The sequence below is a fragment of the Rhinopithecus bieti genome, unplaced genomic scaffold (genome assembly GCF_001698545.2).
Source record: "Rhinopithecus bieti isolate Rb0 unplaced genomic scaffold, ASM169854v2 scaffold_1014, whole genome shotgun sequence".
NCBI lineage: Eukaryota > Metazoa > Chordata > Mammalia > Primates > Cercopithecidae > Rhinopithecus > Rhinopithecus bieti.
Genome location: NW_016803499.1, coordinates 2,554,200 through 2,582,160, shown reverse-complemented (window position 1 = coordinate 2,582,160; position 27,961 = coordinate 2,554,200). Strand labels below are relative to the sequence as shown.

Genomic DNA, 27,961 nt, shown 5'->3' with positions numbered 1-27,961 from the left:
GTACCTGTATGGTCGTAATTATGTGTGAACACGTGTGCATGTGTGTGTGTGTGTGTGTGTGTATGAAGGTCCCAGCACAGCAGCCCCCTAGGAAGGCTCAGGAGCCCTGAGCTGCCTTCAAGTGGGACATACTGCCAGGTGGGACAGGTGCACAGCTCAGAGGAAGGATGAACGGGGACAGAGGAGGGACCTGGACACTTAGAAGAGGGGTCTTAGGACATGGAGCCAGGAGCAGTGAGGCCCAGAACCCCCACCTCTGCCTGCCCGCACTTTCAAAGTGCCCACTGCTCCCAACCGGTGCATTAAGAGAAACCAGTGCTCAGAGATGGTCATGAGCCACCTGCACTCGCATTAAGGAATGCTGGAAACAAGCTCTCTGGCCAGGGATACTGCTGCCCTCATTACTAGCACCCTGGGAGCCATGGCAAAGACCTTTCTGGAAACCTGAGAGACCTGGGGGAGCACTGGTGTCCAGTGCTCCAGCCCCAAGGAGCTCCTGCGACTGGCCAAAGCACTGCACCCTCCACACCCTTGCCCACCTTGCTCTCTCCTCCCAGAAATGCAGTGCTGGGCTCTCCTGCTTCTAATGACCTTACCCCAGCATCACAAGAACACGGCAGAGAGCTGAGGGTGCAGTCAGGGAGCCCAGAGTGACGAGCACAGTCCTCCGGCCCATCCTGCCCCAGGCTCACCCACCCTGGAGCCACGCAGCAGCGGGAACCAGGAGGGCGGGGTGAGCACGGGGGTAGGGCCGGCACCCACCTTCATGCTGGGGATGATGCGCAGGAAGCGGAACACGATGAGCATGTTCAGCATGCGGGTCATGTCCCACAGCGACAGCAAGCCCAGCATCTCTGGCCTCCTGGGGAGAGACATGGAGGGGGCGGGTTGGGAGGGGCCCAGGAGCCCCACGGGGAGGAGACAAGGAGACGCGTGGGCTCCTGGACAGAGGCGCAGGGAGGGCAACGGCACGGACCAGAGTGCACCCCACAGCCAACCCGGAGCAGAAAAGCCTCCGCAGGGTGGTGAGAGGGCGGGGCCTGGGTCACTCACTGCTCTGCTTCCACCTGCAGCCCCGGTGCGACCCCCATTCCCCCAACACCTTCCCACCCAGTCCTCGCAGGAAGGCTGCAGCCCTCCTTCTACACAGACCCTCCGTCCACACGGGAGGGCACGGAGGCTCCAGACACTGAACTTGCTCCAGCTCAGGCCCCAGCAGAACTGGTTGAGCCAAGTCTCCTGCCCTTGGTTTCCTGCGCTTGGCGGGTCACGGTCTTTCCATGCTTTCATTTCTGTTGAAACTCAAACCCATTCTCATCCAGAGTGTCAGCACCCCCAGGTAATGACTTAGACCACAGTGCAGCCGGCATGCTCAGTGCACGTGAAAGACGAAGCCACGGCAGCCCCATGGCGCAGCACGGTGGCACTGCCTGCCTTCCTGAGGTAAGTCCTGGGGGGCTTCCTAGGGAGGTGATGGAACAGCAAGCCTCTGCTGTTCACTGTCCCCACCCCCTCCAAGCAATTCCCAGCTGCTCCCTAGGCAGTGGGGTGGATAACAGAGCACACACAGACCCAAGGAGCCTGGCCTAACCACAGGGCCGAGGCTGGCACGCTGGGCCCTGTGCCCCACCCTTCCTGTCTCATCGCGGGCACACCGGAGCCACACTGCCAGGGCAGAGCAGCCTGGCTGACGGCCAGGGCAGAGTCCCTGCCCAGGTTGTCTCTTCATGGCCAGAACCCTGGCAGTGAGGAATCAGCACACTGCATCAGAGTTCAGCGAGCCCCGGGCCCCTGGCTCCACTATTTTAAGGGGGCTAAAGTGACATCCAGAGTGGGAGGTGATGACTCAAGGTCACACTGTGAGTCGGGGCTCTCCCAAGGACCTTCCCGCCAGCAGAGGGGCTCAGCCCAACCCCAGTGATCACAGGCCCCCTGAGACCTGAGCCAGGGGCATCTCTGCTGCCAGCCCCCAGCATGTGTGCTGGGAAGGGGAGCCTACTGCCGCCCTGGAGGGCATCTCCGAGGGGGAACAACGGCTTCCCTCCACAGCCTGCAAGCACCAGCTTCTGGAGAGAGGATGCCCAGAGCAACGGTAGGGCCCTGCCCCGACACAGCCTCTGCTGAGGGATCGGCCCACCCGTTCCACCATCATGGGGTCTGCCCTAGAGTCAAGGCAGACCCGGCCGGCAGGCCTGGCTCCCTGGACACCACTGAGACCCTCCCAGGGGTGCTAGGTGGTGGTGCTGTTTGCTGTAGCCGCCCTTGGTTCTGCCCAGTCACATACCAGCCTGGGCGTGGCAATCGGTACACAGCCAGAGTTGAGATCTCCAAAACCTTTAATTACAAAAGAAAAGAAGGCTTCGCTACAGCAACACTAATCTGGGCGGCCCTTAAAGGAAATATAAAGCTCATCTCTAACACATTCTCCCCAAAAGGGGCTTTTGGGGAGAAACCAGAGCTTGGTCCTGGACCCTGTGGGTTGGTTGCAGATGCTGGGACTCCCTTCAGCTGGAAAGACACCCTGGCCTCAGGAATCGGGGGACTGCACAGATTGGGGGGGGCGGGGATGGCAGAAAAGATACTGAGTCAAGGACAGACCGCAGGGCCCTTCTCAAGTTTCTCTTTACCCGCGTGCCGAGGGGCCTGCCAGTTACAGCAAACGTCACTCTGATGTGGCTGCCTGTGACACACACACCGAGGGTGACATGCCCTCACTCCCACAGGGTCTGGGGAAAGGAAGTTTAAGCGTTTCCCGAGAACACCCTGGTGCCTGAGAGCCCCCTGGCCCCTCGCTCCACCATGCTGAGGTCACACCATCTATCAGTGACATTAGAGGCTGTGCCCCGGGCTGGAGTCGCTGGCCAGGGCTATGGGTCCTTCAGGGCCTCCCCTGGGGGTCAGGAGTGGCAGCCTGCCCCCCATGACACTCAGATGCAGTAGAAACCCAGTCTCCTAAAGCCCCCACCAGCTACCCACTGAGCAACTCGGCCAGAAGGGAAGCCAGCCCTCACCAGTGAGAACAGAAGCCCACCTTCCCACAGCCGCTGGTCCTCAGGGGAGGCCTGAGATGGGCCAGCACAGAGCCCAGGTGGCACTCACCCACCCGCCCAGGAAAGGCCGGCCTCGGACGCGCCTACTTTACCAGCAGGACAATGGTGAGGAGCCCATCAAACACGTTGCTGGGATAGGACAGGTACCCTCGCAGGCCCAGGGCAAAGACCTTGAGCAGCATCTCCAACAGGTAGTACACAATGAAGACACAGTTGAGAATCTAAAGGGGCAGAAGAGGCACCCAGCATTGGGCCCCAGGGCTGGCAGCCCTGCCCAGCCTCACCCTGGCCCTGACAGGTGGGCAGCTCAGAACTTACCCCCAGGACAAAGTCATCACGCTCAGCAGGCAGCACATCTGCATCCAGCACCAGGAACACCTGCAAAGCCAGAGCAGAGGGCTCACTGGCTGGCCCAGCACAGCGCTGGGCAAGGCAGGCAGGGCAGGCTCCTGTGCAAGGTGGGTGGGAACAGGCACTTCCAGTCCAGCTCTGAGGCAAATCCACACTCACGCAAATGGACACCAGGTTTGCCAGGGCGATGAGGTTCCCCAGGTAGTCAAAGTAGTAGTGGCCAAAGAGGAACTGGGCACTCTGCAGAAACGGGGACTGGTACTCGGGCCTCGGCGGGTGCTGGGTAAGGAACACACACGCTCAGAAGCACAGTCTAGCAGCCGTGGCTGTTGCGGCCCAAAAATGCTCACGCCCTCTTATTCTGGGATTTGATTTTTTCCTGCCTTATCTCCCGTTCTATCTATCCAGTCACAGGAAATAATCCCAGACACAGAAATCGCTTTATACATTGAGGTGTTCATCTCAGTGGTCTTTGTAACACCCAAAGAGAAATAGAAGCAACTGAAATGTCCATTGAGGCTGTAAGGAAATCATGCTGTGATATTAGAGTCACCTTAAATGTATGCAAAGTGTCACCCTGATATTTAAAAACAAAAAAGCCGTGTGAAAAAACACACGTAAGTGATATGCTCATAGCTACAGAAACTTAGCACAGAACCGACTCCTGTACGGTGGGCCGGCAGTGGCAGAAGGCAGTGAGGGGCAGGCGGGCAGCCACTGCCACCGTCAGGATCCTCGCGAGACCCAGCACTTCCCACGCTCAGCAGCCTCCTTGAGACACGTCCATGTGTGCACAGGTCGACAACGGGAACGGCCTAAATGTTTCTCAGCAAGGGGACTTGCACCTGCCGTCCCACACAGGGGCCACTAACCACCGGCGGCTATTTCATGAAAATTTCAATGCAACGAAATTCAACACTCAGTTATTCAGTGGCAACAGCCACGTGTCAAGGACTCCCCAGCCACATGTGACACGTCGCTACAGCTTATCCCCCTAAAAAGTCCATATGAAAATGGAGAGGGCGAGAAGACGCGGCTGCATGGACAGGCTGCGGAGTGAAAATCGCAATGCTTCATGTATACGTCAAAGAAGAACAAAGCAACTGTTTCTTTAGGTACCTACAAATGCCTGACATTACACGGGGAAAAGTCTGGAAGGAAAACACCAAAATATTCAGTTGAATAGAGTGGCTACTCTTGAGTGAGATCCAAACTGGCAGTGCCAGTGATCAGCGAACTTCCTCTCGGCTCCCAATATCCTCGACACGCACTCAGCCACAACGGCAGGGTCCCTTTCAGTGTCTCGTCCGCAGTGAGAGGGAGGTGAGGCTTTCTCAGCGGAGGGGCTGGAGGGACACCGCAGGAGGGCAAGTGGAGGGACACCGCAGGAGGGCAAGCCTCCCCTATGGTTTCCGGATGCTACGGGGTGGATCGGGGTGTGGTGTGAAGCACATGTGGACGCTCTCTGTCCCAGACACAGTCCCCAGGCGACCTACAGCCGCAGCCTGACCTCCTGAAAATTTCCCAGCTTCCCAGTCCTCAGGGTGGAAACCAGTGCCCAAAGGCCACCTGCCCGCACTGGCACGCAATTCCCTCGGCAGGACAATGCCACCACCTGCTCACCGCCTGAGCCTGCTGCACCCGGGAGGGTCGCCTCCTGCTTACCCAGTGACCACAGACCAACCGGGGCCCAGGGAGACCAGTGAACGTCTCTGCATTCCTGTGGGCGAAACCACACCTTCTCTCAAGAGATCTGAACCCTGGCTTTGGAGGGTCCCCATCCAGGTCCATCCTTTCTCACGCACTCCCCTCAGCCCAAGGACACCACACGGCTTCCTTACATCTTATGGTTACTCTTTTATCGTAGTTGCCACTTCCATGTACGACACTTTCTGTTTAACCCAGACTGACCTTGGCCAAGAGAGATTTTAGCATGATCTGTGTGTTTAAATTGTTACAGGGAGCAGGTGTTCATACGTTAGCTGTGTAACTGAGAAGTAACTGATATGACTAAAGTGGTTGTCTCCGGGTAGAAAGCCAGTGAGGTGGATTTTCCCACTTTCCTCTGTTGTCTATAATGAATGACCACTACATTTTTAACCCCAAAAGCTTCTTAGATGAAGAGGAGACTTCTTTCAGCAGCAGGCAGGGCACCTTCTCTGAAGCTTGCCAGCAAGCACCAAACTACTGCCTGGCCACGGCCAGACTGACGCCCAGGTGGTGACCCCACACTGGAGGGCTCTCGAAAAGGCTGGAGCTCCCATGACATCAGCCTACCGAGAAAGCACCTCTTTGTGCTTCCAAAACCACAGGCTGTCCCAAATCTGAGCAATCCCAGAAGCATCTGCCTCCCAAAACTGAAGCTCAGCCAGCCCTTCGCATCAGCGGGCTCCGCACCTGCAGACTGAAGCCACTGCAGATCAAAACATACTCGGGGAAACGGCATCTGTGCGGAGCGTGTACAGGTTTGCTTACCCGTATTTCCCAAGCTCCCACCGCATCCCTAGGTGCTAGGTATGTTCTGAGGAGTCTAGAAATGATTTAAAGTATACGGAAGGATGTGTGTAGGTTACATGCAAACACTACATCATCTTACATAAGAGACTTAAACACCCATGGATTTTGTATCCACATGGAGTCCTAGAAGCAATCCCTGCAGATACCGAAGGGCAATAGCCTCCCCTCTACAGTCAGCATTATTGAGGAAAGAAGGTGTCAGAAAACCAGATTAAGGATCTCGCAGCTCCCAAAACCTGTGGAACCTACACTCCCATCTCAAAGCCCGGTGCTCGGTGCCCCGGGAAGAGCATCGCTGGGACCTCAAAGGAGACGGCTGGGCTGGGAATCCGGCCAGGCCAGCCTGTTGGGCCTTCCCCACTCCTGTGCACACAGGAGCCCGCTCTACTGGGTCACGGCCAAAGCACTCCATCCGCCCTTCCTCCACAGCATCACGGGACAAGGAACTCCTTTCCAGGTCTCATCAAATCCCGACACTGGAAAAGGGTGGGAGAGTCAGCTCTGGACAACCAGGACTCAGCCGCACCCGAGCGAACAACGGTTCAGGGAGAGCCCAGATGGTCCAGAGCACACCAGGAGCAAAGCCTGAGACGAAAACCATCTTTCCAGAACCTTTAGGATGACTGGCTTCTCCCGGCCTGCGTCCGCCTGCCCCCGGAAGGGGCCGGATCACAGCAAACTAGCCTACGACAGTCGCTAAGAGTTGCTTCCTGAGCCCCAAACACCTCTGGCCCTAGGACAAGTGCCATTATCTAGGACACTGCTTCTTAATTTTCTGTCATCTGAGGACCATCTCCACAGTTTCCGGGGAAATCTGCACCTGCACCCAAATTTCTTTCACATCTTCAAGACAACCTCAAGTTGATACCACATTGCCCAGCCTCGTCCCAAGCAGAGGTTTGATGGCGTGAATACTCAGAGTGCCACCTGTTGATCCTCACCACACTCATCGCCCATGCGCTAAGGGGTTGGGGGGGCCACACTGAGGAATGCAGCCCTAAAGGGGATGCCCAAAGTGACAGTGGAGACGAGCACGTGGCACTCAAGCTCAGGCTGGGGCAGAGCCTGACTCCAGAGGTCTGGAAGGACCTTAGGAAAACATGTTTTTTAGAGAACCACCTCTGACAGAGGCCTGCAGCCACAGAGGCCGACAGGGAACCCTGAGGCAGGTGACAGCTGCTAGGGGCTGAATTTTGTCTCCCTCAGAATTCGTATCTTTAACCTCTAACCTCCAGTAGCTCAGAATGTGACTATATTTGGAGACAGGGCCTTTTAAAAGGTAATTTGGTTAAAACAAGGCCATTAGTAATGGGCCCTAATCCAATCTGAATAGGGTCCTTTTAAGAAGAGGAGATGACACACAGAGGGATGACCACATGAGGACACAGGGAGAAGGTGATGTCTACAGGCCACGGAGAGAGGCCTCTGGTGAGGACACGGGGAGAAGGTGGCATCTACAGGCCACAGAGAGAGGCCTCAGGTGAGGACATGGGGAAAGGGTGGCACCTACAAACCACTGAGAGGGGCCTCAGGAGGAACCAGCCCTGTGACACCTTGGCCTCGGACTGACAGCCAGGACCGTGAGATGACAAATGTCTGCTGCTTCAGCCCCACCCCTGCCCCAGTCTGTGGTGCCATCCCAGGAGCCTGAGCAAACAAGAAAAGTGACCCAGAACTGGCAGGCGTCTGCGACTCCGCCTCTATGCCCCATCCCTGTTCCAGGCTCCGGCTCAGTCCTCTGAGGCTGAGCAGCTGGAACAGCAGCCCCCATGCTGCCCCCACACTGCCTGTGAGCACCTGGGCAGTTTCCCATTGTCTCCGCCCACCTGGCCCAGGCCTTCTGGACACAGAGCTTAGACGGATGCTGAGGCCCACCTGGTAACTCTGTAAACCAGTGTCAAGGGTGAAAGACAAAGGCCTTGGAAAGGACCCGCATGCGGACCTCCTAAGAAAGGACAGACAGGAAAAAGAGAGTCTGTCATGGAAATGGAGAAAACCATTTGGAAGATTTATCTGTGTCGGGCTGGGCTCAGGCTAGTTCCTGGGGTCTGGGGAATTTCATAAAAATCTCCCCAGGCCGGGCGCGGTGGCTCAAGCCTGCTAATCCACGCACTTTGGGAGGCGCCGAGACAGGTTGCGATTCACGGAGGGTCAGAAGGAGATCGGAAGACCATCCTGGCTAACACGCGTGAAACCCCGGCTCTTACTAAAAATACAAAACTAGCCGGATCAGGGCGAAGTGGCGGGCGCCTGTATCCCAGCTACTCGGGAGGCTGAGGCAGCGAGAATGGCTGTGAACCCGGGAGGGCGGAGCTTGCCAGTGAGCTGAGATCCGGCCAACTGCACTCCCAGCCCAGCCGACAGAGCAAGACTCCGTCTCAAAAAAAAAAAAAAAAAAAAAAAAAATCTCCCCAATCTCCAAGAGCCAAAGAGATCTCCATTCCCAGTTCCCATCCTAGGAGCCAGCACCCCGGGCAGGCGAATCCCGGCGCCCATCAATAAAGGAGTTCCCCAGGTGATCAAGGTTGGTGGAAACTGGACGGCCCCCCCATCCGCCCTGGGCGGCCGTGGCCCCACTTACCTCTTTAACCACACTTCTGTCAAGCTCGTTGAAGAGTTTCTGAAACTCGTCAGCCGAGAGCGGAACACTGCCGTAGGAGCGCAGCGTCTGCAGAGGAAGGAGCGCAGGTCAGCGGCGGCGCCCGGGAAGGTGAACGCCCTCGGAGGCGAGTGCCCCCAGCCCCAACCCCACCTCGACGGGCTGTGAACGCTGCAGGTGACCTCAAGCCGCACACCCAGTCCTGAAAAGGGGCTGCTGGCCCAAGTGACCTCCCGGGAGGAGCCCAGAGCAGGCTGGGAGCAGGGGTGGGTACCTCCATCATGGCCTGTTTGTGAGAGCTGTCCAGCTGGACCTTCTGAAGCACCTGCAGCAAGTTCTGGGGCTTCACCCCAACTCTGCAGGGAAATACCCACAGCCCAGTCAGCACAGCCAGCTCAGCCCCCTTCGGAACCCGGGCCTGAGTCCTCCAGTCCTGGCATCTGGCTTGAGCTTTGCTGTGAAGCCACTTTGCAGCCTGAGCCACAACAAGAGCCCCTGTAAGGAGCGTCCTGCCACTGCCGTTCCCCCGAGGAGGCACAAACTGACTTCACCACTATGAGCAGTCAGGACCAGAACTTGCCACCGCACTGTCCCTCAAGCTCTCTGCCCTCATTTCCAAGCAGGACGGTGGTGTGGACACCTGGCCCACACACCTCTGGCTCTGCTGCCTAAGTCAGCACAGAAGGGGGACAAGGAGAAGGCCAGGCCACTCGGCCCTTCACCAGCCCAGGGTCCCTGGGGGGCACGAAGATAAAGGCATGGACTCAGGGCAAGGAGGCCGGGCACCACAGAGCACCAGGGACATGGTGGTTTCTGTGAGTTGGGTGCCAGCCAGCAGGGGCGAGGGACAGGCCGAGCACGAGAAGCCCCTAATGAACACCCGGCCCCTGCCCAGCAGCCACAGCGCCCACCCTCAGAGAGAAGAGGGTTCATGCTCAGCACTCACGCCTGAGGGAAGGCTCCTCCCTCCCCCGCCATGGAGGACAGGACTTCAAAGGCAGCTCTGGTGCCCAGCCGCCTCCGAAACAGCGAGGTCTGGAGAGATTTCTGCAAAGAGGAAGGCTCTGAACGGCAGGACCAGCCCTCCCCCGGCTCAGAACCCCCAACCCGTCCCTCCCCTGGGGAACAGGCAGAGGGGAATCTGGGCAGCCTTGGAGGGGCCCAGTCCCCATGCCTGGGGCAGCCCCTCACCCCCCGGGGAATGAGAGGACTGGTCACAGACTCCCTCACCCCCCGGGGAATGAGAGGACTGGTCACAGACTCCCTCACCCCGCGGGAATGAGAGGACTGGTCACAGACTCCCTCACCCCCCGGGAATGAGAGGACTGGTCACAGACTCCCTCACCCCCCGGGGAATGAGAGGACTGGTCACAGACTCCCTCACCCCCCGGGAATGAGAGGACTGGTCACAGACTCCCTCACCCCCCGGGGAATGAGAGGACTGGTCACAGACTCCCGGAACAGGCCACACAGGAAGGTATCTGATGGGCGTGCTGTGCAATACACTGGGCCATGTTTCTTCTCTGTGTGTTGGGGGGCCCCCGGCTCCCCCTCAAGAGGGTTTAGGGTCCGCTGTCCTGGGAGCTGCCATCTCTAGCAGTGGCCAGAGCAACAACATATGTGTATCCCCAGCGGATCCACAGGAGGTGGCAACCCTGCCCTCCCGTCCCACCAGGAGCCTGGCCAGCAAGGGTCACCCAGCTGCTCAGCTCAAGCCACACCCCACTTGGCCTCCTGGCAGCTCCAGGCAGAGCCAGGATAGAGGAGCTCGCTCACCATCAGGTAGCCCCGGAACTGGCTGTAGATGATGGCCGTCAGCAGGTTCATCAGAAACAGGCTTCCTTCAAGAGGAGACAGCCACAGTCAGGAGGCCACCAGCACAGCAGCAAAACCAACACCAGGGCGGCCAGCACAGGACAGCACAGTGCTGGGGGCGCCCCTATCAAATGGAAACGTGGCCTGGCCAGCGCAGTCACGGGTGGGAGGACGATGAGGTCGACGGTGATGACAGAACAGAAAGCGTGGGGTAGGGGCTCCCTGGGGTGAAGCCATGGGGTGGGGAATCCCTGGGGTGAAGCTGTTGGCGGGGGATCCCTGGGGTGATCTCTGGAGTGAAACACACGGATGTGAAGTTTCAGGTCATGGAGAGAGCAGAGCATGCCAGTCCCTGAGCTCTCGGGATCCTGATCACAGAATGCTGGCCACGTTACCTGCACTCACCTATCACGGTGAAGACTATGAAGAAGATGGCGTAGGCCCGGTTCTTGGAATATGCAGGAATCATCACTGAAAGAAAAAAGAAATCACGGAAATTGACAACCTCGGTTCCTGATCCCATTCCCTTCCTGACCCTACGCTATTTGCTTTTGCAATAGAAAGGAGGCCTCCATTGTAGAAAGGAGGTCTCCACTGTAGAAAGGAGGTCTCCACTGCCGAGAGTGTTGGCTCACACCTGTAATCCCAGCACTTTGGGAAGCTGAAGCGGGTGGATCACCTGAGGTCAGGAATTCAAGACCAGCCTGGCCAACATAGTGAAACTCCATCTCTACTAAAAATACAAAAATTAGCCAGGCGTGGTGGCTCATGCCTGTAATCCCTGCTACTCAGGAGGCTGAGGCAGGGGAATCGCTTGAACCCAGGAGGTGGAGGTTGCAGTGAGCCGAGATCACGCCACTGCACTCCAGTCTGGGTGACATAGCGTGGCTCCATCTGAAAGAAAGGAAAGGAAAAGGAAAAGGAAAGGAAAAGAAAAGAGAAAAGAAAAGAGGTCTCCTGGGAGGACTGAGAGGCCTTCCTGTCTGAATTCGATCTCTCGCCTCTGCTCGCACACCCTCCAGGATGGGGAACTCCCTACCTATCAAGGATGTCCCTCTGCACGCAGAGCTCACAGCCTCCCTGCAGCCCTCCCCATAGACAGTCCTGCTCCCCCTGCGGTCACCTGCTAGGACTCAGAGGACACAAGAGACAGCACTCAGGGTCCGCAAGATGAAAGGTACCAGCCAGGGTGGCTGGGCCACAGCCAAGCCCAGGACTGTGGCCTTCATCCTGGCCACACCTGCACCTGAGCAGCAGAGGCCCCACCAGCATCACACAGGGTGAGCATCATGGCTGGTAAGACCCTTGGCTCTCACGTGCTGCTGCCCAGTGGCTCCCACAGCTGAACCTCAGCAGCCACAGGAGTGTGGGTGTGTGGAGCTCCAGCAGGATGGCACCAGGAGAACCCTCTGACCACTGACCTCCAGTAGGAGGGTACCGGGGGACCCTCTGACCACTGCCATCATCACCCTATGAAGAACACCAGCCACTTTCAGCTTCTCATAGGAGTGAGATGACGAGGAGGAAGAGGAGACGAAGAGAAAAGGGAGGAGGGAGTAAGAAAGCAAAGGCATGAGACAGAAAAGGAAAGAAGGAAAGAGAAGGGAGAAGGGAGAGGGAGAAGAAAACCAAGACAAGGAAGAAGAGAAAGGAAAAGAAGGGGAGGAAGGAAAATGTCACCCTTTCTTCTCCACTTGTCGATAAAAAGGCCTCGGACACTCCCGCTGGGTGCTAAGGCTCAGCGGCCCACACCGGCCCCCCATGCTGGGCTCACCAACCCCCAGGGTCCCTCCCTGGCCCTGCACGCACCATCGGGGTTGTTGGCCGTGGTCAGCAGCACCAGGAGGGAAGTCAGAGACTCAGGCAGGTTCTGGAAGTAGGTCAGCCTCTCCCTGTCCTGCCCATCATCCTGCTGAGAGCAGAAGCGGCAGCTCCAGAGCGCCACTGGGTCCCCACCCCACAGGCTGAGCCCCAGGGCCCCGGAGCCAACCGGCTGGAACCATCCACCCACTGCCCAGCCTGCATCTCCCTGTGGCCTCCCAGCAGGCTGAGCTCATGGCCAGACAGCACCGAACTCAGGATCTCAGGGCGCAAGAGTGGGCACCCAGGGAGACCGCTCACCCGCAGGGACATGCTGCCTGGAAGCAGGACGGCTCAGAACCACAGCAAAAAGCCCTCGGCCAGCCTAGTGACCTCCCTCAGGCCACCTCACCTGCTCGCAGCCGATTCTGCCATGCACTGTGCAGGCAGTGAGGCTACAGGACAGGGGCGGGCAGGGGCAGGAGGGGCAGGAGGGGCAGGAGGGGCCCAGGCTGCCACGGTGGGATAGGTTGGACCCTTCGTAAAGCCTACTCTAAAGGCTGCGTGTGTGTCAGGGCCCATGGCCACCCCCGGGACCCAGGGGCACTGTGCTCGTGGCTGTGGTGAATCACAGCCATTGGCAAGGGGCATCCACACCAGAATCCCTATCCTCTCTCCCTCCTGAGAGGGGTCCCAGCCACAAAACACAGCTGGCACGTGCAGGCTTTCTGCTCGGAAAGCAACTCCACTCGAGACTCTGGGCCCGGGGCTCTCACTGGGGCCAGGCTCGTGGGCACCCTCTGCCGATCAAGCCTCCAGACGCCCCGCTGGAAGATGCCCCAGCTGGAAGATGCCCCGCTGGAAGATGCCCCGCTGGAAGATGCCCCAGCTGGAAGATGCCCCGCTGGAAGATGCCCCGCTGAAAGATGGGTGTTTCCTGCAAACCAGACTGGTTGTGTGAACTGGATGGGCCGGTGGCACAGCAGGACTTGGCACACAAAGCACACAAAGCAAACTCTTAGGGATCGTTTCAAAGCCACAAGCCGAGCTGCTGGCGAAGGGGAGACCTCACAAGCAGGCCCTGGCACAGAGGCGCCTGTGACGGCCACTCTCTCTCACACAGGCCACCCTTCCAGCCTCAGAGCCATATCAATAGCACCGAGGCCTGCAAGGTCTCACCTATAAAATGGCCCTGTCCCCTCATCTGCCCAGTCAGGGGCTCCCAACGACACGTGAACTAATTGATGGTGAAGACGCCACAGTCTGCTAAGGGGAGGGGGCACAGGGGCCACTGAGAGGAAGTTAGAAGGCAGGGAGCACTGTCAGGCACAGAGCCATGGGTAGGGACAGGCTCCCCTGCTGGGGAGAGCAAGGTGGGCCCCTCCTGGGCCTCAGCCCAAGCCAGAGTGGAGGAGCAGAGCGAGGCCTTCGAAGCCTGGAGGGCAGGCTGGCCTCCAGCAGTCACCGGGGACGGCAGGACTGGAGCGCTGGGCTCAGGCCTCCTGGGCCTCCCCACTCCCACTCCCACCCAGTCAAACCACCACATTCCCAAACGTAAAGCAACCTACCGAGCGCCCACTGAGCAAGGTTCAGGGCCAGGCTTAGAGTCAGCTGAGGAAGGTTCTGGCACCCACACCACCTAACAGATGCTGAGGTCCACAGAGCTGACAGAACTCCCCTGCCCCGGCCCTTCTCCCACCCCACACTGTGCCTCCCAGTAGGCCTCACGCTCCTCCTCTGTTCAACCCCTGCTCGGGCAGACCCTAGGCGTGACCTCCCGTACCTACAGCCCAGCCCAAGCCACAGCTCTTCGAGGGACACAGAGGAGCCCTGGGCTCCCGCCCAATCTGCCACAGCCAGCAACGATGGACCTGAGCCAGCCCACAGCCCCGACCTGAGAAACATCTGTAAAATGGGACAGTACCATCACGGCTGCTAGGAGACCACACACCCCAGCACCAACCCTGGTTCTTGGAAATCAATCCAGGTTGGAGCTTCACAACGAGCAAAGCCAGCAGAGGACAAGCAGGCTGGCTCTGGACTGTGCTCACAAAGGTAGCTAAAGCAAGGCAGCCACTGCACCCAGCCAGCAGGAGCCAGGGATGCCAGCAGGGCCATCCGGAAGCACAGCCTGGCTACTGCCCCAGGCCAGGCTGGCAGGGCACGATGGCCGGGGAAGGAAGGCAGGGACAGGCCAGCCACCATCCCATGCTCCTCTCAAGTCCTGCCTCGGACAGGGATCCAGGCTCCCGCCAAGACCACGACAAGCACTCTGACCCCTCACACAAGGCACACCTTGCTCCCCCAGGGCCACGTCATGGGGCAGAACCCCACGCCTAGAGGAGGAGCCAGCCCTTCCCGGTGCCTCAGGACAGGACACTCGGCTCTTCCAGGGCGGAGGATCACACCCCAGCCTCAAGGCCGAGGCTGTTGCCACTTCCAGCACCCACACTGACGCCATCCACCTGGTACGGGACCTGGGAAACAGCGCCACCGCAGCGGTCACTGGACAGTCACACAGAGGAGGGCCTGCGATTCCGTCAGCCGATTCCATCTCCACAGCCCAGCTGCCCCTGAATCACAGCCATTGGCAAGGGGGCATCCACACCAGAGTCCCTATCCTCTCTCCCTCCTGACAGGCACACAAACACATACACACAGAGACACGCACGCACGTACACACGCACACATACAGACACCACACACACACACAGACACCATGCACACACGCAGACACTACACAAGCACACAGACATACAGACACCACGCATGCACAGACACCACACCACACACCACATAAGACACCACACACACACACAGACATACAGACAAGCCATGCACACATAGACACCACACACGCACACAGACAACAAACTCGCACACAGACATAGAGACACCACGCACACACAGGGGCACACACAGGGGCTCACTGACTGCTTCCGCCCTGGGTGAGAACCCGGGCTTCAGCCTTCCCTTTCTGGACAACACACAGCAAACCCCAACGCGGCCACAAACAAACAGCAGCACAGGCTGAGCACTGTCCACTCCCACAACAAAGCCGCAGAGATGCAGCGTGGCCCCAGCCCCAAGGAGGATGGTGCCCTCGGCCAGGACAGGAGAATAAACTCGTAACACTGCAGCGGGGTAGGGAGACAGGCAGACACCTCCACACAGCAACGAGCTGCCGCGCCCCGGGCAGCCACAGAGGAGGATATGGTGGGAGAGACTAGTGGCAGGAGAGGGCGTGGTAGGTGAGGGCCCTCCCATAGGCCAGCACAGCCTGGGGGGCTGCAGTCAGAGAGGGTGCAGGGCAAGCCTGGTTGTCAGGAAGGATGGACGGGACTGGAGGAGAAACCAGAGGAACCATCCTCAGTGAAGGGCCTGGCGGGGAGGGGCGGGGAGCGGTGGGGAGACAGAGACAGGGAGAAAGGTAGGAGGGGAGGAGGACAGGGGATAGGGAGGGAGGGAGGGAGGGAAGGGGGAAGGAGGGTAGGGGAACTGAGTCAGGATGGGAGGGAGCAGGGGAGGGTGGGAGAGGGGCAGCCAAGACAGAGGACAAGTGGCCCTGAGGCCAGGAGACCCCAGGACAGACAGGTGTCCGGGCAGTGGGGTGGTGGAGCACTGTGGCCACCCGAAGGCAGGCGCCTGGACCCCTGATGGGCCACCGCTAACTACTGGACAGAGTTTGCACATGGGTTAAGCCAAGTCAGCAGACACCGGCCCAGCCCCTCTGTTAGTCACAGCATAGACACCATCCCCAGCAGCCCCATCCCCAGACCCTGGCCGCGGGTGCCCTACCTTCCCACCGGCGAACAGCAGCATCCCGAACATGGTGAAGAGACACAGGTGGATGGCCAGCAGCAGCCCGACGCTGGGGGAGAGCGTAGCACTCAGCCTGGGCCAGGCAGGCAGGCAGGCAGGACCCAGGGACACCTGATCTGCCCGCGGGGCTCGGTGACAGAAGCGCCCAGGAGTCTGCAGCAGCTGAGTCCTCCTCTCCCCGAGGGCCCTGCCTCATGCTCAGCTCATGGGGCCCAGAGGAAAGGCCTGGTCCTGCCCTGGCAGGGTCCCTTCTTTGACAGTGACACATGAAACCCAGGGGGCCCAGCTGAGACAGCATCCAAGGGCCCAGGGCTCTCAGAGGGGAGGCCACTTCCACCCACCTGAGCCGGAGGGTGAGGGGTCGGCACGTGAGCCACTAGGGACTCAGGCAGCGTTGCCACTGGCAAGAGCGGAGGGTGACAGGGGATCGGGACCAGGTGAGCCGAGGTGGGTGGAGGCTAGGCCTGGGGCGCAGGGAGAGAGCCCCACGCTTCTAGTGGCAACAAGAGCCATGAGGGCTTCCAAGCAGGGGTGCCATCAGGAGCAGCTCAGCTTTATGAAGTCTAGGCTGGCAACGTGCAGACACCGTGAGTGGGAGGGGACAGGAGAGGGGTGAGGCAAGGCGCAGCCACAGTAGGGACAGAGAGGACAAGAGGAGACTCATCGGAGGGAGTGCCCAGGGGACTCACAGCCTTTGAGCTGGGGCCACAGTGTCTGCAGCCCCGGGCCTAGGTCGAAGGCCGCTGGGAGGCCTCTGGGGAACTGTCGGAACCACTAAGACCCCAAACGCCCCCCCCAGCGGCCTCCCCACACCGTCACCAGCCAGCCAGGGATGCGGAGCAGGCAGTCCAAGGTGAGACTCCGATGGGCCCCGCCCGCAACCACATGGCCTGGGGCAGAGAGAGCCCCTTCCCAAACCTACGAGCCCGGGGCACTAAAAGCCCACCTGGCCATTTCCGGCAGTGACCAGTGGATACACTTCAAGGTCTTCTTCATCATAGAGGAGTTCTGCAGCAGGAAGAAGGGGCGGAGGAGCCGGCGGATGCGCAGAGGCTGGAAGAGATCCGGGCAGCTGAGAACCACGTAGAGTGCTTAGCTCCACCCCCACCGACCATCCCAGGTGGGCACACAGTTCAGAGACCCCGGTGCCCTGGGGGCCACTCCACAGTCACTGAGCTTGGAGTGGAGGGCCTGGCTCCAGAGCTGGCCTTGAGACCTGTTCTGGGCTGCATGATCCGCAGTCCTTCCCCGTCGCAGGCCTCCCCCTTGCCCATCTCCCAACTCCTGGGCGCTGCACACACAGGCTCCCCAGTCCTAACACCTGCCCCCATCCCTGTCCAAGGTCCTCCTCCCCTCTGCCCACCCAGGACACAGGTGGAAGGGTGGTGGCCCCATGCCTCCCTTGGGACCCTCCTGCCTTGCCCAGCACACCTGACCTCTCAGGGTACCATCCCCGCCTCCTCACCCCTCACCCCTCAACCCGCCTCCCCTCATGCCCCTGCCTCCAAGCCTTCCCCTCCCAGACACAGACCCTGCTCCCAGGAGCCCCACTTCCACCCCCCGCACACTTCCACAGCGCCCTCCAGCCTCACTGCTCCCACCCCCACCCTCACACGGCATCAATGTGACCCGTGCTCCAAGCCTTCCCCTCCCAGACACAGACCGTGCTCCCAGGAGCCGCACCTCCACACCCCCACACTCACACAGCACCCTCCAGCCTCACTGCTCCCACACCCACCCCTCACACGGCATCAATGTGACCCCTGCTCCAAGCCTTCCCCTCCCAGACACAGACCGTGCTCCCAGGAGCCGCACCTCCACACTCCCCCACACTCACACAGCACCCTCCAGCCTCACTGCTCCCACACCCACCCCTCACACGGCGTGAACGCGCGTCCCCTCCAAATCTCATGTTGAATTTGACTTCCCGTGTTGGAGGTGGGACCTAGCGGGAGGGGTCTAGGTCATGGGGTGGATGTCTCGTGAACAGCCTGGCACCCTCCCTGCGGTAATGACTTCAGGTGAGGGCTCGCGAGAGATCTGGTTGTTAAAAGGAGTCTGCAGGCTTCTCTCGCCATGTGACACACCTGTTCCCCGTCTCCTTCTGCCATGAGTGGATGCTTCCTGAGGCCTCACCAGAAGCAGACGCCAGCACCATGCTTCCCATGCAGCCTACAGAGCCGTGAGCCAAATAAACTCCTTCTCTATTAATACTCAGCCTCAGGTCTTGCTTTATGGCCATGCAAAACAGACTCACACACACGTGCACACCCACACACACACAGTCTCACAGGTATCCCCATCTTCCCTGCCTTCCTGCTGTGAGGACAGAAGTGCCCACCCACAGTCCTGTCAACCCACCCCAGCCTTCTCAGTGTTGGTTCAATCACCACCTCCTGCTCCAACCACCACACACCAGTTTCTCACAGCTTCCCTCATGCTTCCCTGCCCTCCCTTCTATTCACCCACCTCCCCTGCTCCTGTCCCAGCCCATCCTCCCCTCATGGCCACTGGGACCCACCTGGGGGTCCCCATGATAACCTTCCCATCCTGCCTGGCGCCCTCGGCACCAGACACAGCTACCTTGGTGCTCCCAGCTGCCCTGTGGGCCCCCCGCACTGCCCGATCCGCCTGTGCTGGGCACCCTGCCCCCACCTCCTCTCTGCCTCACACCTGGATTCAGTCCCGTGAGTATCACGTTTACACTTTGGCGCCTGTCAATCTCAAATCCACGCTCTCAGCTGCAGTCTCGCATCCTCATCAGTGCCTTGTTTTAGAAATGCAGAGCTGTCAGCTCCTTGCACAAAACCAAAACGCTCCAACAGCTGCCCACGGCTCTGCCCATGGCCTCCAGGGTCCACAGAGCAGGCCCGGCCAGTCAGTCCGGCCCCTTCCCAGGCCTCAGAGGCCACGGCCCTCCAGCCGCCAGTCTCTGCCCAGCCGGCCCGCTCAGCCCCCTGCCAACCTGCAGAACTCCACCTCTGCCAGGGCTGCCGGGCTCCTCTCCGGCATGGCACCCACCACATTCGGGAATCACACTCTGCGCCTGGCACTTCTGTGCGCTGGCAGTCTCTCTGTCACTCTGAAGGGGGTCTCAGAGGACAAGAGACCTGCCCATTCTGTTCACCACGGTCCACCCAGCAGCAGCACAGCAGGCCCTCCGGAACGTCTGCAAGTGACTGATCCCCAGCACTCACTCCAAGTGAACCATCACCTCAAAAGGGACCCCAGGGCCTGGCGCAAGACTGAGAAGGCCAAGGGAACAGCGGTGAACAGAGAACGGCTCAGGGCTCTGGCTCCTGCCCTGTGCGCCCAGCTCACCCGGAACCCACTCATTGCCCACTGGCTGGAAACTCTGGTCTTAGGGCCTAATAACAGCGGCTTCTCTCAGCCCCTCTACAGGCCAAGCAGACACTGAAGGTGCTGCTGGCTCCCTTCCCCTGCCCAGGAACTTGCACCCTCACCTGTAGTCAGACACGGACCACAGCACAGCTTCCCCAGACGCAACAGCCCAACCCTGAGGGCATTCCCTTGACAGCTGGGGCCATGAGGCCTCTATGAGGACGGGAAGGTGCATCCAGGTGACCAGCCTTCAAGGACAAGCAACCACAATGCCAGTCAAGCCCCTGGGACTCTCAGACCCAAGGCTTTGAAGACAAACCACGTCCAAACAGCCCTGGCAAAGACAAAGTGAATGAGCAAAACCCAGTAGTGACCGGCAGCCCAGGTGTTATCCAGGCCCCTGGCCACAAGGCTGGGGCACCCAGTCCTCCCTGCAAGCCGCCCAGTGCCTGTGGGAGTTCTGTATGACTGGACAACTGGCCACAGAGGAAAACCTCAGGCCTGGTTTACAGACGTGCTGAGTGACGGCCGGTCCAGCCAGAAACGCACACGCGCATTTCAGCCTCCATCAAGAAAGCGCTGCACGGACGCTGCGGAAGGCAAAGCTCTGCAGTGGGTGGTCCCCTGCGTGGACTGGAAAGGGGACATTCCCAGGTGGAGGACAGGGGCATGGAAACAGAAGGGTGGAAGACTGGGGACGAGGTCTGGGAGGAAGCACGTGGACTGACTGCTCTGAACAAGCTGCTCTGCACGGCACGTGGCGTGAGGAGCTGAGGCCCCACATGAACGCCCACCATGGGCACCGCGGAGAGGAGGCTCTCTGGCCAGGACGAGGCGTCCTGTGGATGCAGCTGGGCCTCTTCCCTCAGCCACCCTGCTCCTAACTCCCTCCACCACACACAAATCGGCCACCACGACAGACACGGAGGCTATGCCTGGTGCCAGCAGCACAGCCGCTCAGCCAGAGGCAGAGCCGGGCACCAGTCCAAGACAGCCCCCGGCAACAGAGGGGCCCTTGCCCACAACCAGCACTCATCCGTCCTCCTGGGACAGACAGGTGTGCAGGTTATGAATCTGCCTGCCCTGCCCCCAACGTCTCTGCCAGCACATCCCAGAACTTGGGGAATGAACTCAGTGGGGCACTATGTCCCACTCACAGCCCTGCAAATACCGCTTCCAGTGGAAGAGCTGGGGCAGCCCTGGCACGGCCCCACAGTAGCTGGCTGTGGGAAGGGTCCCAGAGCCTTAGGAAGACTCAGCAACGCTGTCGGCTTAGGGTCACAGGGCACAGCACAGGCTCTGAACCGGAGGCAACTGGACGGGGCTGTCTCTCCCCAGTGAGGACCCACTGGGGCCCAGGCAAGGGCAATGGGAGTGAACATGGTGAAGAGGCACAGGCGGATGGCCAGCTTTCCACTTTCCACCTCGCCCATTCTGGGTCCCCGGTCTGGAAATAACCCCTCCCAACGTGGGGATGCTTCCACCAGGACACACGCTGGTGCCAGTGGTCTGGACCATAGCTTGTTCATGAGAAGAGGGCTGCTGTGCCAGCGGGGTGAGCGGGCAGGCTGGCCGCTAACACTGAGAACAGCAGGGAGGGCTGGGTGGGGGTCCTCTGGGGCACCTCTTACTCCTATGTCCCATAGGAAAAGTTAGCAAAGAACTCCAGCCTTCCAAAGGCAGGAACACCAAGGACTCGGGCCCCTCAGGGAGGAAGGTCCAGTCCCTGTGCCAGGTGAAAAGCCTGGGCTAGCTGGGGAGCTGGCGGAGGTGAAGGGAGCACAGAGCAGGTGGCAGAAGAGATCCAGGAAGGGCCCACGGCCAGGTAGGAAAACAGGCCTTTATTTGTTTTCTTCCTTGCTTGTAACGCAGACCTGTGTCCCTTTTCCCTGTCTCCTTCCCCATCCATTTCATATAAGGATTCTTGGTGTGGCTTATAATTTAGCCTATAAGTTACAAAACATGATACAGCTGCTACGACCGTAACTCAGAAACGGCGGTGGGAGGGCCGTCCCCGCTCCCCTTGCTGAGGCAGTCACGAGAGAGGCCCTTCCTGTGCAGGGAGGAGGCTTCGGGAAGCTGCCGGGTCAGGGAGACAGGAAGGAGGCGGCCACGGAGGCCCCACAGCAGCACAGCGGGGCTGCCCTCCAGCCACCCTTCCGCTCTGCCGCGCTGTGGCCGTGACGCCGCCCATTCCAGCTCTCTTCAGCGGCTACTCCCCACCAGGTCCTGCCAGCAGGGCCCTGGGGCAGGCGGAGACAGGAGACCACTCACTAGGCTGCTCCTATCGGCCGCACCCAGAGCTTCCCAGCCTCCCCATCAGCACTGCTGGGACCAACCTCATTGAGCTTCTGGGAGGCACCAGCACCCACCAGGCAGCACCCCCTCCCAGAGGGCAGAGGGCAAGGTCCCAGCTCTATGGGCCCCTCCCCTGGGCCTCCAGGTGCTAACAACCCCCATCTCTCCCCCGTGTGCCCTGCCCAGGGGTGGGGCTGCTCCGGCGGTCCTGGGCTCCACTGGGCTGCTTTCACTGCTGTTTTCTCGGCGCCTATTTAAGGCCCTCTGTTCATTCTCTCCACAGGGCACCTGCGGGGCTCTGCTTCCCGACAAGACCCAGTGGATCCTGCTGACTCCACACCCACCTCTTCCAGCTCTGTTCTCCCAAAGCCCAGGCGGGGCTTCTGGGTGCTCTGAGGGGAAACCGAGATGCTGCGGTGGAAAGAGCTGAGCGTGGCCGGGTGAGGGGGTTTCTCACTGTCAGGCCTCCTAGAGCTTGGGGCCTATGACTATAGGGCATGGTGAGGCCCTGGTGTAGCGCTCTCATCGGGCGCTGGGCGGACGAGGCCTTCCGCTAGGAAGTGGACAGCTGGGAGGCTAGAGTCCTGGAGCTCACTCCCAGGTCCGCCCTCACCAACAGGGTGAGCCAGGAGGAACCCTGTGCCTGTCCAGCCCTCCGGACCTTCATCTGCAAGACGGGAACAAGGCTCCCCGGCCAACAAGTGAAGAAGTGCCCCAGGAGGTGGGCAGTGCTGGGAGGGTGGGCAGGATGGCTGGCGGGCTCAGGGCTCCATCCCAGCATCCCTGTGGGCCTTGCACCCACACCACCCCCAGAGCTCTCTGCTCGTCTCAGGGCCGCCTCACCACCTACCTCATGACACACGAGACTCAGGGACACAGTCCAGTCCACCAGAGACACCACCAGCACCACGAGGTAGCCCAGCAACCAAAGGTTCTTCTGGAAATGGGCCCACCCAAACAGGTAACCCTACAAGAGAGACGGGCGGGTGAGCAGCAAGCAGCCCCACACACTGGCCCTGCAGCCAGAGAATGATGGTGCGCAGGGCAGGGACCAGACAACCAGCGCAGGGTGTGCCCCCACAACAGTGTGGTCCCCACCGGATGCTGAGCAGCAGTCAGGAGGCCCGAGCTCCCACCCAAGCCTGCTAGGGACTCACTGTGCAGCCTCAAGCAGCACCGAAGCTCTCTAACCTGGGGTCCTCATCAGTAACAGGAGGCTCCTGCCTGTTCTGCCTATGCAACCAACCACCTTGTGCAGGCTGAGAAGACACGGAATGCATTCTGGAGAAGGCTAGAAGAGGACCGGCTCAGTGGGCAGGTCTCCGCCGCTACAGCAAGGCAGTTTGGGAAGTGAGGTCTGGTCTGTTCTTCCCTTACCTAACTGCCATTTCCCACCATCAAGAAAGTCCCCAGAGGGCGGTGGCTCACGCCTGTAATCCCAGCACTTTGGGAGGCCAAGGCAGGCAGATCACTCAGGGTCAGGAGTTTGAGACCAGCCTGACCAACATGGTGAAACCCTGCCTCCACCAAAAATAGAAAAATCAGCCGCACATGGTGGCAGGCACCTGTAATCCCAGCTACTTGGGAGGCTGAGGCAGGAGAATCACTTGAACCCAGGAGGCAAAGGTTGCAGTGAGCTGAGACCATGCCACAGCACCCTAGCCTGGGCGACAGACCGAGACTCTGTCTCAAAAATAAATAAATAAAAGACAGCTGGGCGCAGTGGTTCACGCCCGTAATCCCAACACTTTGGGAGGCCGAGGCAGGCAGATCATGAGGTCAGGAGATCGAGACCATCCTGGCTAACATGGTGAAACCCCGTCTCTACTAAAAATACAAAAAATAAGCCAGGCGTGGTGGCACGCGCCTGTAGTCCCAACTGCTGGGGAGGCTGAGGCAGGAGAATCACCTGAACCCAGGAGGGGGAGGTTGAAGTGAGCCAAGATCACGCCACTGCACTCCAGCCTGGGCAACAGAGTGAGACTCTGTTTCAAAAAATAAATAAATTAATTAATTAAATTAAATAAAAGACAGCCCCCAGAGGTCACGGCTTGCTGATGTACCCTCTCTCACCTTCTGACACATCTCAAACACACCAACCATTCAAAAACCGCTATTAACAACCTCTTGCCAGTTTCAGTTCCAGTTGAAAAACCCCCAGACCTGCTAACCACATGAGGAGCTAAAAAGGAAGAAATGAGAAACTGCCCGGGGCCTGTAATCACACACCCCAGCATCCAGCCACAACCCTTGGTCAGCACACAGCCCGCCCTGCCCACAAGGGACTACAGGGCAGCGCTGGGCAGAGGCCCCACGCGACCGGGAGGCCACGTGAGCCCAAGCCCAAGGAGTGGCAGGGCTGGCGCTGAGGAAGGCTGCAGCCAGGGCCTGATCTAACACCATGGGCAGCGATGTGGGGGCTCCTGAGACCGTGGCATTGGAATCACTGTTTGACAAAAATAGAACACGTAGCCGGCACCTCCCTGGAAAGTCACCAAGGCTCTGACGAGGCTCAGAAGCTTAGGTGAGCACCAAAGCCCCACCCCCAGCTTCTAGAAGGACGTGCGTCACAGGCAGAACCCAGAGTCAAACGTGCAGCAGCTGCTGTGTGCACAAGAAACCCCTTTCTGCCCCACGCCCGCCTCCTCTCCTCTTCTCTTTGGGGTGGCAGGGTAAGCCTTGAGGAGGGACCACCTGAGCCTCACTTATTCACCTGGGACCTCTCCTCACAGCAGCACTACAGACCGTGGACCGTTCTCAGAGGCCCTGCCAGCCTGCGCCACCCATGAGGGCATACTGGCCTCAGTTTGCATGGTGGGGAGGGAGGAGAGCTGACAGCACACTGCGTTTGCATGGTGGGGAGGGAGGGCAGCTGACACAGCCTCTGCCTCAGGCGCTTGCTGGTCCAAGAAAGTGTGCCTTCCTCACAGGGTCAAAGTACAAAGTCTGGGGAAAAGGCAGCTCGCTCCAGAGAATCAGCAATAAACCAGGACAGCAGCGGCCAGGCGCTGGGAGGCCGGGGCAGGACGTAGAGGGCCTGGCGCCCGCCTCACCTTCACAGAGAGGTCAGCCGCAAAGACCAGCAGGCAGAGCACCTCGACACTCTCGGTCAGGCCGCAGGGCGGCTCCCAGGGGACAGCGCGATAGCGCACGTCCGCCGTGCTGGTGAGCGAGGATGGGGTCTCGATAAAAGCCAAAAACAGGATCAAGAAGATGGTGAAGCTCAAAGTCCTGGAAAGGGAACAGAAACATGAAAACGCAGGAGTCGGCAGCCCTCGGGGCCCAAAGGCTGATCAGGAGCTTCCCCGGTCCGAAGCGCGGGAGCTGGCGCTGCCTGAGCGTGGACACTCGTGACTGGGGAGATCACGAACCTGCTCAAAGCTCCATTGCCGAGGGCTAACCCCAGCATTCCAGAAAGGAACCCTTGTTGTCGAAGGAGCTTTCTATCACAGGCCATCTCCTTTCCAGAGAGGACGATGGTAACCGCCCGATCTATGTAACGGGGAGCCTGCCTGGACCCTGAGACCAGGTGATCCCCAGGTAGGGGCCAGCCTCCCCCACCACGCAAGCCGGCAGGAACCCTGAGTTCCACATGGGTGCGTTCTCACCGTTGGCATACGTTCGAGTAGTATCGTCGGTAAAGCCACGTCGAGCTGGCATCCACCCGGTGATTGATGGAGCGGTACTGGAAGCAAAAAGTCGCATGAGGCATGACAGGGTGGGCCGCCACCTGAGCCCCACACCACACATGAGACAGGCCCAAGTCTCAGGCTGTGGATCACAGTGACGCTTCAGCGTGTGGACGTGGCTGGCCCTGACCCAGCAGGCCCACACCATCACAAACCATGAGGTTTGCCCAGCACACAAGACCTCACAGGCCACACACCCAGGGCGGGTGGGTGGGTGAGCAAACGCTCAGGTAACACTTGCTGAGGGCACGGCCATGCCTGTGTCTGCCCGTGAGGCTCTCTCTTCTCTGTGCAAGGCTGACCCTCCCACGCCCCGTGCACTTGCCATCCTCCAAGACACCCCCACCCACCCAGGACCTAGAATGGGGGGTCCCCAACAGGCCTCGGAACACAGTGCATCGAAGCAGCAAATGCGTCCAGGATGCAGAAAACAAGTCCTCCGGGGACTGACAGACAGCCGTGCCCAGAGGCTCCGCCCTCAGTTCTCTTAACCTACAGTCCAGCAACGGAGGCCTTGGCCCCAGTCAGTCACCCCTGGAGGGGCGAGCCAGTTGGAGGGTGGCCACCCCCCAGGTCAGGCCACAGGGAGCAGGTGCCACCGACCTGAATAGCATCTTCGATGAAGACCACAGCCTGATCAATGCAGAGGTCCCACCTGGCCGCGGCACCTGCAGGCAGAGGGGGACATCAGGTGACCGAGCAGGATGACACGGCCTCACCCTCCAGGACACCCGGGATCGAGGAAAGATGCCGGCTGCAGTTCCTCCCAAGGCCATGTGTAAAGAGATGACTCCACCCGGCAGTGGGGCTGCAAGTGCCTGCCCAGGGCAGGCAGGTAAGTGCCTCGGCATCACGTATGCAGGGCAGGCCCAGGGCACAGCGGCTCCGCCTGCAGCACATACACCCAGCAAGCCCGTGAGATGCAGCGCGTCCTGCAGGGCCCCAGTGCCAGACTCGGGGTTCAGAGCCCAGCTCCTCCACGTGCTAGCAGGAAGGCTGTGGCTGGCTCCTCCTCTGCCAAGTGGGGCTATTCACAGCCACCCACTCGGCTCCCCAGAGGGTACTGGGAGGTGCAACGCAGGAGGGCAAGAGCCCCCTGCCACACTCCCCAAGCATACTCGGTACACGGGGCTGCTGTCACCCCTCTTCTGCTTGGCCCGACCCTGGCTCCTGCATAGCCTTCATGAGCCAGGACACTGCACCCAGTGTCCCACCCACCCTCATCAAACTAGACCTTAGATTCAACACCAACAGGGAGAACTGGCATCTAGAACCCGAAGGCACCGCCATGAGGCTTCATGAGAGCTACCCAGGTTCCGTCCCCTCACTGTCCCGGCCCATGGGCCCAGGCAAGCCCACCCAAATCACTCCCAGGGTCAGAGCTTTGGGAACGCCCGAGTCCCCCAGCTTCTGCCGGTGCCTTCTGTGGTGAAGGGTGGCCGCCCGCCTTTACCAACAGCACAAGCAGGGTGGAGCCTCCCGACAGGCCTGGGCAAAGGCGGCAGTGGCTCCTGACTAGGAGGGACCTTCAGGAAAAGTCAGGTGGCACAGAAGCCAAGGCCCAGCACCCTGGCCTGCTCATAAGCCTCTCGCCCGCCATGGAGCAGCCAGCGGGCACACCTGGTCAGTCACCGAGCCACTGCGGGAGGCCCGGGCCACCCACCCGCATCGCAGGCACACGCCACCTCTGTGGCCTCGCTGCAGAGCTGCTCCTCAGCAGGCCAAGGGAGAAGGAACGCTCAACTCGAAGCAACTGAGGAACCCGGAGAGGCTGACACTTCCCAGCCCGGGGAGAGGGCGAAGCAGCTGCCTTTTCAGTTGAGACTCGGCTTTTACACCTGGCCCCTTGGGACCCACAGCTGCACCAAGACAATGTGGTGACATGGGAGGCAGCAGCAGAGGCCTCGGGAGGTCCTGGTCCCCGGGCAGAGGTCCAGACCATGACCCGCCCACTCTGTTGGCCATCCCTAGGGAGGCAGCTGCCCCTGTCCTCGGGGCTCCTGCTTGGGGGCATGAAGTAGAGGCAGCTGGGCCCCGGACGGATTAGAGATGTGAGGGTCCCAGACAGAAGCAAGAGACCGGAACCCCACTGGCTCTGCTTGGCCCTGTTGCACTGCCGGAAGCAAGAGCCTTCCCTCCCTGCAGCTTTGGTACCCACGTGCACAGCCACGAGACCCACCCTGAGGACAGCCGAATGTCTCCCCAGGGAAGCTCTGAAAGTGGCTACTGTTTATGTCCCCTGAGCACATCCTGGGATCGCCGTGAACAGAAGCCACACTGTTTTGTTCCCTGCTGTATCTGCAGAGCCCAAAACTCCAGCACACAGGACTCAAAGCTGATTTATCCCATGAATAAATGAACAGCCCCGAGGGGAGCCTGGGGGGCAGGTGATCTGAAAGGCCCCATCTTACCAAATTCCCTGGGAGAAGATAGAATCTCTACCAGGAGAGATCTAGTGATACAAGTTTCTTAGACAAGAGACAAGCTGCCGAGTTCCAGGGCTCACTCCAGCCCCAGGACCATGGAAAGTGCTCACATCCCGGGCCAGCCATCCCGGGCCAACAGTGGTGGGCACCCCTGGAACCATCCCGCACTTGTGGTTCCATTTCGCCTGGCTTTTTGGTTGCTGGCTTATAAAATTCTGAGTCTGGCCATCCTCTATTCTACCCTGCAACAGC

At 59.9% G+C, this 27,961-nt stretch overlaps 1 protein-coding gene across 11 annotated transcripts in view; it reads right to left on the bottom strand.

The window, feature by feature from the left end:
* TPCN2 (two pore segment channel 2) overlaps positions 1-27,961 on the bottom strand; it is a 38,751-nt gene that overhangs the window by 7,667 nt on the left and 3,123 nt on the right. For 5 of the 11 annotated variants that reach the window (XM_017886942.1, XM_017886943.1, XM_017886955.1 and 2 more), the window contains exons 2-18: positions 25,887-25,951; positions 25,203-25,279; positions 24,648-24,825; positions 22,445-22,561; positions 16,901-17,007; positions 15,931-16,003; positions 12,142-12,244; positions 10,738-10,803; positions 10,294-10,358; positions 9,464-9,564; positions 8,792-8,873; positions 8,500-8,586; positions 3,561-3,680; positions 3,369-3,428; positions 3,143-3,271; positions 2,285-2,334; positions 763-862 (exon numbers count right to left, since the gene is read on the bottom strand). In XM_017886942.1, the coding sequence (XP_017742431.1) occupies positions 763-862; positions 2,285-2,334; positions 3,143-3,271; positions 3,369-3,428; positions 3,561-3,680; positions 8,500-8,586; positions 8,792-8,873; positions 9,464-9,564; positions 10,294-10,358; positions 10,738-10,803; positions 12,142-12,244; positions 15,931-16,003; positions 16,901-17,007; positions 22,445-22,561; positions 24,648-24,825; positions 25,203-25,279; positions 25,887-25,951 (1,580 nt within the window). The remainder of the gene's footprint in view (positions 1-762; positions 863-2,284; positions 2,335-3,142; positions 3,272-3,368; positions 3,429-3,560; positions 3,681-8,499; positions 8,587-8,791; positions 8,874-9,463; positions 9,565-10,293; positions 10,359-10,737; positions 10,804-12,141; positions 12,245-15,930; positions 16,004-16,900; positions 17,008-22,444; positions 22,562-24,647; positions 24,826-25,202; positions 25,280-25,886; positions 25,952-27,961) is intronic. The other 6 variants (XR_001888166.1, XR_001888167.1, XR_001888169.1 and 3 more) reach the window with 3 other exon arrangements.